General features: G+C 38.6%; 1 protein-coding gene across 2 annotated transcripts in view; it reads left to right on the top strand.

Annotated features, from left to right (window-relative positions):
- Positions 1-11,880, top strand: part of LOC106576778 (gamma-aminobutyric acid receptor subunit pi) — a 74,863-nt gene extending 62,983 nt beyond the window's left edge. The window contains exons 7-11 of one of the 2 annotated variants that reach the window (XM_014154177.3): positions 2,539-2,676; positions 3,018-3,170; positions 8,223-8,413; positions 8,520-8,611; positions 8,727-8,901. In XM_014154177.3, the coding sequence (XP_014009652.1) occupies positions 2,539-2,676; positions 3,018-3,170; positions 8,223-8,413; positions 8,520-8,611; positions 8,727-8,763 (611 nt within the window). In that variant the 3' untranslated portion in view covers positions 8,764-8,901. Of the gene's footprint in view, positions 1-2,538; positions 2,677-3,017; positions 3,171-8,222; positions 8,414-8,519; positions 8,612-8,726 lie in introns of both variants that reach the window. The other variant, XM_014154175.3, reaches the window with a different exon arrangement.
- The last annotated feature ends 257 nt before the right edge of the window (positions 11,881-12,137 follow it).

Raw genomic sequence — 12,137 nt, 5'->3', positions numbered from 1 at the left:
ACTGTAGCGAGATTTGGTTTTGAAGATTTTAAAAGTCTGTATGCAGACATTTTTTAAGATGCCCTCATCTCAGTGTCTCAGTGAGCAGGATATTTTAAGAGGCAAAAGCTTTCATCTCTCCAGGCTGCAGTGCAGTACACTTTTCAGGCTTCAGAGCACTTTAAGACAGCCCCTAATTTCCTAATGTAACCATTTCCGCGCTATTGCACAGGACCACGGCGCCGGCACATGCTTCATACCAAATTTGCACATTGCCCTGACCCGGCAGTCACAATATCATGAGTTCTGCAATCCGTTGGTAATAGGGAAAACATAACACTGAAAAAGTTACAACAAGAGATCCTCAGCGGCTTCAATGTCTCTGTTACTTTTCATCGGGGTGCTCTACATTACATTAAACACACTTTCCTCAATAACTTATGACTCCCTGGATTTTCACACATGTTTTGTCTCTCGGGAGATGGTGAGAGGGTAGAGTAAGAGCCATAAGATAATGAGTATTTAATGTAATGAAGCACACAGGAAATGGGGATTCTGTGTGTCCCGTTTTAATGGAGATTTCTTCTCCTCCAGTCACAGCCGTGTCGTAGGGCTTCTTATTCTACGTCTCCCTCTGCAGGTCAATTACTAAACTACGTCTCATAATGAATCTCTAAAGACAAGGTTGACGTGGGGATAGAAAACGTGTATTTCGGAGCAGACCTGGGTTCAAATGCTATTTAAAATCATTTGAGTGTTTGCTTTAGCCCGCCTGAAGTGCCAGGTGGTTGGGCTTTGAACTTTTGAGACTTTTCTGTTTCGGCGCTGTAGCTATATTATCAGGAAGAAATGTTGATCCTATGTAGCTTATGACTTTATTCCTTATAAATGTAGGCCAATTAAAGTAAACAGCTTGCTCTAAAACGTGTCAGCAATAAATAATATTGAAGGGAATTAAGTTGCCCTCCTGAACCTTCTGTCCAGATTTCAGTATACATTGAGTAAGCACTTTACAACAAATGTTTATGTGCACTGTTATAAAGTGTCACTGTGAGCTCTTCTAAATCCTATGTAAGCTGGACTGTAGGATTATGCAGTTGGGCAAAGTACTCAAGTAAAATTAATTTAAAGTACTACTTAAGTAGTTTTTGGGGGTATCTGTACTTTACTACTTATCCTTTTGACAACTTTTACTTCATTACATTCCTAAAGAAAATGATGTATTTTTTACTCCATACATTTTCCCTGACACCCAAAAGTACTCATTACATTTTGACAGGAAAATTGAAAACACTTATCAAGAGAACATCCCTGGTCATCCCTACTGCCTCTGATCTGGCAGACTCACTAGACACAAATGCTTTGTTTGTAAATCATGTCTGAGTGTTGGAGTGTGCCCCTGGCTTCCATCAATAAAAAAAGAAAAGAAAATTGTGCAATCGGATTTGCTTAATATAAGGAATTTTAAATGGTTTAGACTTTTTCTTTTGATACTATAAGGGCACAAGGCGAGACACAGATGCAGACACGGGAGGCAGATGGTTTGACTCCTGATATTTATTAAACAATCCAAAAGGGGTAGGCAAGGGAATGGTCATGGACAGGCAAAAGGTCAAAACCAGTTCAGAGTCCAGGAGGTACAGAGTGGCAGGCAGGCTCGAGGTCAGGGCAGGCAGAATTGTCAGGCAGGCGAGTACACAGTCCAGAAAACAGGCAAGGGTAAAAAACCATGAGGACTAGCAAAAGATAATAGAAGCAGGAGTACAGGAAAACAGCTTCTTGACTTGAAAGTCATACAAGACGAACTGGCACAGAAAGACAGGAAACAGAGGGATATATACACCAGGGAAATAAGCGACACCTGGAGGGGGTGGAGACAATCACAAGACAGGTGAAACAGATCAGGGTGTGACAGATACTTAAGTACATTTTAGACTTTTACTCAAGTAGTATTTCATTGGGTAACTTTCACTTTTACTTGAGTCATTTTCTATTAAGGTATCTTTACTTCTACTCAAGTATGACAATTGAGTACTTTTTCCACCTGATATATATAAGACGTGAAATATGTATGAATCACCCGCTGTCGTGTTAGGCAGGAAGGAAACTGTTAAAGCAGTGATGTCCTCATTGCCGTTCTTTCCTTCGGGCCTTCTTTTTTCCCCCTTCTTTTGCCCTGCATTTGAATTAGCATTTCCTATTCAGTCTTACTGTCACAGTTCTTCACAATGTGCAATGGAGGGCTGTTGCTGTACGTTACTTAAATAAACATATTTAATAAAAAGTAGTTTGAATAAAACATTAACATTGTAAAGCTTACTTGTGGCTGTCGCACACTTACAGCTCAGTGACCAGCTAACCTTTATTAATAATTTTATGGATGGTAGTTTGTATTTTAGATGCATAAGTAGTACATTGGTATGTGTGATAAAGTGCTATTTCAAAACATATAGCCACTTAGTGCAATAGATCCCCATTACCTATCTTGCTGTTTTTGACTTGACATCATCTTTCTTCTCTTCTCTCTCTCTCTCTCTCTCTCCCTCTCTCTCTATACAGGGGGCTACAACATCAATGATGTGATGTTCTACTGGACCAGAGGGAATGAGTCGGTCAGTGGTTTGGATACTCTGCGTCTGGCTCAGTACACAGTAGAGGACCACTACACCTCTGCGTCTGAGGCCATCTATGAAACAGGTTCAACTTTCACGTCCTACCTCTAACATTATCCTTTCACACATATACTACCGTTTGGCTACTGTTTAGTTTTAGTCTCTTGTGACAGATGAAACACTAGCGTGCGTGACACATTTAGTTAGGGGTGCCTAAAATGATATTTAGCAGCAAGAAGCTTTTGGCAATTATGGGCATGACAAGCAACTCAACATAAATTATAATCTACCAATAAATGTTAGCCACGTTCATCTTTTAAATTGATGGTTGGTAGTAAATTGAAACCTTCAGGAACCTTTGGGTTCTACTTGCACACTTGTTCTCATGTCTCTGTGCTGTCATCTCACTCTGTCTCTCTCTCACAGGCCACTACCCCAAGCTGATCTTCCACTTTGAGCTGAAGAGAAGCATCCTGTACTTCATCCTGGAGACGTACGTTCCCTCCAGCCTGCTGGTGGTCCTCTCCTGGGTCTCTTTCTGGATCAGCCAGTCTTCTGTCCCCGCAAGGATCTGTATCGGTAAACCACTGCTTCTCAAACCAGGAAGCACACCCACCAGGCAGATGCCTTACCTTAACCTCTATGGGCTAGGTGGGACGCTAGCGTGCCACCCGTGGTGCACTCCATCAACAGCAGGTGCATTTCAAGAGCGGCAAATTTGAATCCAAATAAATGTCAAAATTCAAATTTTTCAAACATACAACTATTTTACACCCTTTGAAAGATAAACATCTCCTTAATCTAACCACGTTTTACGATTTCAAAAAGGTTTTACGGCGAAAGCATAAATTTAGAGTATGTTAGGACAGTACATTTACAAGAGTTGTGTGTAATGTTTTGTCAATTCGAAGACAGGGTAACCAAAACCATAAAACCAGCTAAAATGATGCACTAACCTTTTACAATCTCCATCAGATGACACTCCTAGGACATTATGTTAGACAATGCATGCATTTTTAGTTCTATCAAGTTCATATTTATATCCAAAAACAGCGTTTTACTATGGCATTGATGTTGAGGAAATCGTTTCCCTCCAATAACCGGCAGTCAAGTCAGCGTCACAAATTAAATAATTAAAATTAGAAAACATTGGTAAAATATTATATTGTCATTTAAAGAATTATAAATTTACATCTCTTGAACGCAATCAACTTGCCAGATTTAAAAATAACCTTACTGGGAAATCACACTTTGCAATAATCTGAGCACTGCGCCCAGAAAAATACGCGTTGCGATACAGACTAGACGTCATGTTGGGAAGATCTAAAATCGAAAATACTATGTAAATAATCCATTACCTTTGATTCTCTTCATCAGATGTCACTTCCAGGTATCACAGGTCCATAACGAATGTAGTTTTGTTCAAAAAAGCTCATCATTTATGTCCAAAAATCTCCGTCTTGTTAGCACATGATCTAAGCCAGCCGGACTTCTCGTCATGAACGAGGGGAAAAAATATATTTACGTTCGTTCAAACATGTCAAACGTTGTATAGCATAAATCATTAGGGCCTTTTTTAACCAGAACATGAATAATATTCAAGGTGGACGAATGCATACTCTTTTATAACGTATTGGAACGAGGGTACCCAACATGAACTCGCGCGCCAGGTGTCTAATGGGACATCATCGTTCCATGGCTCTTGTTCGGTCAGATCTCCCTCCAGAAGACTCAAAACACTTTGTAAAGGCTGGTGACATCTAGTGGAAGCAATAGGAAGTGCCAAAATATTCCCCAGCCCCTGTGTTTTTCAATGGGATAGGTTTAAAGGTAATACAACACATCAGGTATCCACTTCCTGTCAGAAAATGTCTCAGGGTTTTGCCTGCCAAATGAGTTCTGTTATACTCACAGACACCATTCAAACAGTTTTAGAAACTTTAGAGTGTTTTCTATCCATATATAATAAGTATATGCATATTCTAGTTACTGGGTAGGATTAGTAACCAGATTAAATCGGGTACATTTTTTTTATCCAGACGTGCAAATGCTGCCCCCTAGCCCTAACAGGTTAACTTCTATGGGTTACGTGGGAAAAAAACAACAAAATGTCATTATTCAACTTTTTTCAAACATACAACTATTTTACACCATTTTAAAGATAGACTTCTCGTTAATCTAACCACATTGTCCGATTTCAAAAAGGCTTTACAGCGAAAACAAAACAGTAGATTGTGTTAGGAGAGTACATAGACAAAAATAATCACATAGCCATTTTCCAAGCAAGGACATGTGTCAATAAAACCCAAAACACAGCTAAATGAAGCACTAACCTTTGACGATCTTCATCAGATGACACTCCTAGGACATTATGTTACACAATACATGTATGTTTTGTTTGATAAAGTTCATATTTATATCCAAAAACAGCACTTTACATTGGCGCGTGATGTTCAGAAAATGTATTCCCACCAAAACTTCCGGTGAATGTGCACATCAATTTACAAAAATACTCATCATAAACATTGACAAAATATATAACAATTATTTTAAGAATTATAGATAGACTACCCCTGGATGCAACCGCTGTGTCAGATTTTAAAATAGCTTTACGGAGAAAGCACATTTTTCAATATTCTGAGTACATAGCTCAGCCATCACAGTGAGCTATTCAGACACCCGCCAAGTTCGGGGCAACCTAAACTCAGAATTAGTATTAGAAATATGCTCTTACCTTTGCTGATCTTCGTCAGAATGCACTCCCAGGACTGCTACTTCCACAAGAAATGTTGTTTTTGTTCGAAATAATCCATATTTATGTACAAATACCTCCGTTTTGTTCATGCGTACAGATCACTTATCCAAAGGCATAATAACGCGCGAGTGCGGAACGAGAGACGAAAAGTCAAAATGTTCCATTACCGTACTTAGAAGCATGTCAAACGCTGTTTAAAATCAATCTTTATGGTATTTTTTACGTAAAATTGCGATAATATTCCAATCGGACAATAGCATATTCATTCAAGAAGAAAAAGAAGGAGGGGCGCGCTCGCGGGACCAAGCATATCCAATCCCTTTGTTGCCAGGCAGACCACTCAGTAACTGAGCTCCTATTATCTGCCCAGTGACAGGAAAATGCTCAAACCACTTTCTGAAGGCTTTAGACAGCCAATGGAAGCCTTAGGAAGTGCAACGTCACCCCACAGACACTGTAGCTTCGATAGAGAATAAAAATAACTACAATTCTCAGACTTTTCACTTCCTGCTTGGATTTTTCTCAGGTTTTTGCCTGCCATATGAGTTCTGTTATACTCACAGGCACCATTCAAACAGTTTTAGAAACTTCTGAGTGTTTTCTATCCAAATCTACTAATAATATGCATATTCTAGTTTCTGGGCCAGAGTAGTAACCTGTTTAAATTGGGTACGTTTTTCATCCGGCCGTGAAAATACTGCCCCCTAGCCCAGACAGGTTAACCATTCGGAGTTCATTCCTAACCTTAAGAATTCGGAGTTAATGCCTTAACTTAAACTTGGAATGATACAGAGAAGTAACCAAACACTTGAAACAATTTTGAAATTTGACGTTTGAGAAACATGGAAGAATGTCTAATTCTGACGTGAGACTGTGAGAGCTTGTTGTTTTGAACCTAAAATACACTATAAGTAAAAAATGTTCCTGCATTGCAGGAAGGTTATCCTGCAAAAGGGTGATCAAATTGAGATCCTTCATCTGTAGAATGCAGGCGGTTAGAGAAAACAGACTGTTCCACAAGTGACTCATACTCCTGTTAGCTTACCTTCACATAACTGTAATATTACTTATACATCTAGCCTGATGTACATTGAAAAATATAGAATCGCAACATGTAAAGTGTTGGTCCCATGTTTCATGAGCTAAAATAAAAGATCCCAGATATTTTCCATATACACAATAAACATATTTCTCTCAAATGTTGTGCACAAATTGGTTTACATCCCTGTTAGTGAGCATTTTTCCTTTGCCAAGATAATCCATCTACCTGACAGGTGTGGCATATCAAGAAGCTGATTAAACAGCATTATCATTACACAGGTGCACTTGTGCTGGGGAAAATAAAAGGCCACTCTAAAGTGTGCAGTTTTGTCAAACAACACGCCCCTACTTTTTTTTAAGGTACTGCATCTGTGACCAACAGATGCATATCTGTATTCCCAGTAATGTGAAATCCATATGTAATACCCTTGTTTGAACCAGGTATAGAGTTTATTTGTTATAATTAATTGGTATTATATTTAAAAGATGATTGAATTGCTCCTAAACTGTAATGTTGTTAATGCATTATGCTTTTTGAAGAAATATTTATTTAATGTATAAATGAATAGTTTGTTTTATTTTGAAGTTTAAGTTTTGACCAATACGGTCGCTTGTTAAGTTGTGGCCAATGGGAGTTGATCTGGTTAAAGGGAGGCCTGGGAAAAAAGAGAGGGAAAAAGACCTTGATGAAAGGATGGACGTTTTACCTTAGGAAGGTTGGTGAAGAAAAATTATAAAAGAAGACGACAGAACTAGAACAAAACCCATACCTACTAAGGTATGAAGGGAAATACATGTTTTATTTTATAAAAGAGTTGTTATAATTTTGTTAAAACTTAGTAAAGACTGAAGCTACCGTCTCGTCGTGGAGGTATTTGCCTTGAGGTTAGCCTAGCATCGAGTGACATCGGGAGATAATGGCTTGGGAAGCTTAACGAGTTCGTGTTCCCATGGGATATCGGTTACGGCTAAGGAGTACTGTCTGCATGGGTAGCTGTGCTTGCCTTGGACTTTGTGAGGAAACCTGCATGGAACTGCCATACTTCGCTGAGGGAATATCGACCAAGTAGTGAGTAACCACAACGTGAGGTGCTTCAGGATATTTTTGGGTGTCTTCATTTTATTTTAGCTCAAACGCGCGCCAACGGTTTATTCAAGCAAACTTGAAATAATTTGGACACGGGTTGTGCACGACTCATTGGGGATTATTTTTTATTTCTTTTGATGTTGTGTCTGAAAATGTATTTGTGTTTGAAAAGGTTTTAATACACATATGGAACGTTATGTATATTGCCTTGGTGGAGTCATTGATTGTTTCAATTTAATTTAATGCATGGGATGGTTTATCCTGATTCAATAACAGAAACCTATAATCTTTTAATCTGAAATTAATACCCTATTGTCATAACCCAAGATAGTTTACAATAGGAATTCTTATTGGAGATGTCCTTCTCACCTAACATCCCATGCTGCTGAGATACTCTGCATAAGTTAATATTGTGAGAGTCATATTCGAGCCTGGTGAGAGGGTTACACAGATTAGAGCCGAATTAATTCATTTCAATTGACTGATTTTCCTTACAAACTGTAATGCAGTAAAATCTTTGAAATTGCTGCATGTTGCGTTTATATTTTTGTTCAATGTATTAATGTCAGGTAAGTCAACTCAAGCTGAATTCCTCATGTGTGGAGTGACTACAGATGTAGTCCGTCATTAAGCCTTAGGGTTTGTGTTGTTATATGTGAATTGAAATGAAAACTTCAGGACACTGGACATCTTGATGATTTCAAACATTTAATGAATCATCCAACCATTGTGTTGTGTACTGTGACAGGAGTGACCACGGTTCTGACCATGACCACATTAATGATGGGTGCCAGGACGTCCCTGCCTAACGCCAACTGTTTCATCAAAGCCATCGACGTGTACCTGGGCATCTGCTTCAGCTTCATCTTTGGAGCCCTGATCGAGTACGCCGTGGCCCACTTCTGCACCCTTAACCATCCCGACGCCAACATTGTCATGGTGAGGCCTTCAGTGTTGTTAACGTCAGTCATGCGGTTATTATTGTCATGTTCATCATCATTAGCATTGCAATAATTTACATGATCTTGATCATTGTCATCATCAGCATTATTATTATCGTCATCGTCATCCCCATCATTATCAGAATCATCATCTTCATCACCTTTGCCATGTTTCATCTGCTCGTACTGTATGGATGTAAGTATCTCCACCATTTTTCTGTTTATTTCAGATGAGAACATCAGTTGATTGGGGCGACTCTTCAGTCCTCTTCTCACTGTCTCTCTCTCTCTCTCTCCCTCCTCTCCTCCAGTACGGTCACCAGATGGGAGGCTTTGACGAGGAGATGAATGGCATGGTCACCACCATCGCCGCTGAAAACAACAGGGCCAAGAGGCGTAAGGAGAAAGCTGCTGTAGATGAAGCGGCCTTAGCGGCCACAGCTGAGCTGGTACTTTGCCCCTCCAGCCCCACTGGCAGTGCCAAGCCTGAGGCCCCTGAGGAGCCCCCCAACCGATGCCTCATTGTCCTGGTCCTCCTCCGCAAGGTCCTACGCAAAGCTGCAAACTGTTGCCATGTGGAGAATCCCCACTTAATAGACAATTACTCCAGGATGACCTTCCCCCTCTCCTTTGTATTCGTCAACCTCCTCTATTGGACATACTACCTGTACTTGTAATCACAGGGGTGTGGGAGTGTGTTTGGGTATGTTTCTGTCTGTGATTCATACGTGTTTTTTTTAGTTTTTTTTAAACAATGCACATTTTTACATTCATGTTATGAGTGAGGCATAGTGTACAGTCAACCATGCCACATTTATTATACCTTATTTAGCTCATTACAGCTTTCATAATTGATTGATTTCCATGTTGTTATTTTATTCTCGCCTGCTGATGGTCATAGACGACCTACAGATGTAGGATCTTAATATGAGCCAGTTTTCTACAGCAGGAAAATTATCCTGCAGCAACATGAAATGTGAATTATTATATGGACTATAATTACTTTTTTTGTAGGGGTTGATACATTTTTCATTATTGCAAATCAAGTGTGACATTTTAAAGTACAAATGTCAAACTTTAGAAGCCTTTTTAAACCTTGAATTTAAGTTGCTTTACTGGCATGAGAAACATTGTGTTTACATTGCCAAAGAAAGTGAAATAGATAATAAACAAAAGTGAAATAAACATACCAAAATTACCAGTAAACATTACACTCACAAAAGTTCAAAAGAATAAAGACATTTCACTCTCTCTCTTTTTCTCTCTCTCATCCACTCTCTTTCTTTCTCACCCCCCCTCGCTACCATTTCCTCTCTCCACCACATTATGGAAATTTACTCTCAAAGGCACCTATAAACTATTTTATTTAATTTTTCATCATACTATTCTGTTTCCAGTATGTTTTACAAGGGACACAACTGCCAGCACCTTAACTGGAATAATGCAATAGAATGGTGTGGATACACAGCTCCTACTGGACACGCGAGTAACAGTGATATATGCCGTATTGTTTCATTGGAGCTGGTAAATAGTATTTTCCACTGTGCTTTGTGATACATGCCATCTTAATCGTTAAGCTAGTACCTTGTATTAGATGTTTTAGGACATTTTAAATAGAGGTGAAACCTCTACTGTATTTTAACAGGATGTCATCATCAATCATCGTTTCATCATCCAGGAAGCTTTGCATGTTGAACTAACATGCAAAGCTTCCTCAATCTTTTGTCAATGTCCTTGTTCTCTGTCGTGTGAGTGTTGTGTGTGATGACGAATGTCATATATTCCCGATAATGTTTTCACATTTAAGTAACCAAAGGACCAAAGATTTCAATTTGATTTGTAATCCTTCATGGTTCTCTTTTGACTTTGTTGCGTACATTTTGAAATGATTAATTCTTAGTTCCCATTGCTGCGTGAAAAATCCTACATCGAAGGTAATAGCATGCTATATCAGCATGCAAAAGGAACACTGCAACATTCCATAGTCCTGTGCAGACAGACACAGTCTCACAATCTATGCATGTTTGTTTATATCCTAAATATTAAGTGCATTTTTCTGTTACAATGCTTTCACCCATTTCCGTAAAGCCATTGACAAGTAGGTTGTCCAGAGCATAGAATAACAACATAATGATTTGTTTCATGATGATGATATTGATCATCGTAATGCATTCTCTTAATTAATGTACATAATGGAAGTTTATATTTGAAATAATTCGCCAGAATGCAACATTAACATTTGTGTTAATCTCATTTTCGCCATAAGGGTTTTCTTCTAGCCTTCTCTTTTTCTAAAATGCAATCCAATGCATTTGCTCTGCCAAACATGGTCTTGTTCAGTGCAATAGAATGAAATATCAAATATCTTTGATAATGAGCTAACTACTGATGAAAATAGAAAGACAATTATTTCGGTTTTGTTTTGCACGGTTACCAATAACTTTATTTTGCTTTCTGTTTCTTTGCTTGTTTTGGGTTTTCATTGGGTTGTTTGCTAGACTAGGGAAGATAAGTATTGATTGTAATGCAATACAAACGGAGGCTATCTAAAAATCTAATATTATAGAGAACTGCCCTCAATTATACTGTCACTGGGGACCAAACTTAGATGTTACTTACATTGAATGTACACTTATATTGAACTTACTACAGTTTTGATACAAAATGCTTCTCTATGTTGCTAGAGCAACTTTATAAGTAAAGTTTGATCTCTTAGAATCTGGTCTATGGTAAAGAAGAAAAATGCACTGAACTAATATATGTAGATCAGTGCTAAATCATGACGGTCAACTTACAGTGTATGTTACATGGTCATTGTGTTGGGTCCCCTGATATCCCCTACGCTACTGTAGCCAGTGCCAAAATGGAGCAAAATAATCCACTAAATCAAACCACTAAGGAAATATTCCCTTTGTTTCACGAGAATCCCACAAATTCCCATTCCCAATTTCCCTTTACTGTGGATTTGCAACAAATGTGTTTGCTATTTAATAATGTTGTCAAGTGAGCCCCTCTTTTTGGACTCCAGACTCAATGTCTCCTCTCCCAAGATGTAACTACATAATTAGTGATCTGTTTTGCTGCAGTGAATGGACACAGTATTGGATAAATATCCGCAATGGCAGGATACATGATACACAGGACACATGTCCAGGTACTGCAAGTCCAAGCAACCAACCTGACCAATGAGAGTGTACTATTCTACATTCCCTCCCCTACCCACTTGCCTCTGACAGACTGATTGGCCAACGTTGGAGAAACCTATTTTCCTAAAATGTTCAAGGTGATGTTGTGTTATTGACGTCAACGTTCTTGGGACATCTTCCTGTAAAATGTGTTCACACTGTAACATTTGAATGTAGACATTTTGTTTGCTGAAATTGTTGTAAATAGATAGTTATACTTTGCATGTTTATTTGATGTTTCAATATTGATTAATGTAATAAAATAAACTGCCTAAAATTGTGCGAGAGTTTTTAATCAAAATATTTTTGGGAAGTACTGTATTGGGAATATACAGCTCAAGTTAGCATGTTAATGAGTTTTCTCCAGAAAGTAAACTTTCAAGAGCACAGGATGATTTTCCTCTCAGTGTTTAGAAGTCAAAGCTGTTTGGGCAGACTGACATGGGGAATAAATACAAAGTGAATAACAACAGAATTAGGATTAGGGTGTAATAACAATAACAAGTAAAAATAACATGGCTATTTACAGGGAGTACC

This window comes from Salmo salar, chromosome 18, assembly GCF_965601325.2.
Source record: "Salmo salar chromosome 18, fSalSal1, whole genome shotgun sequence".
In the NCBI taxonomy this organism is placed as follows: domain Eukaryota; kingdom Metazoa; phylum Chordata; class Actinopteri; order Salmoniformes; family Salmonidae; genus Salmo; species Salmo salar.
Note: the sequence above shows the minus strand (reverse complement) of the source record. Positions and strands in the feature narration are given on the sequence as shown.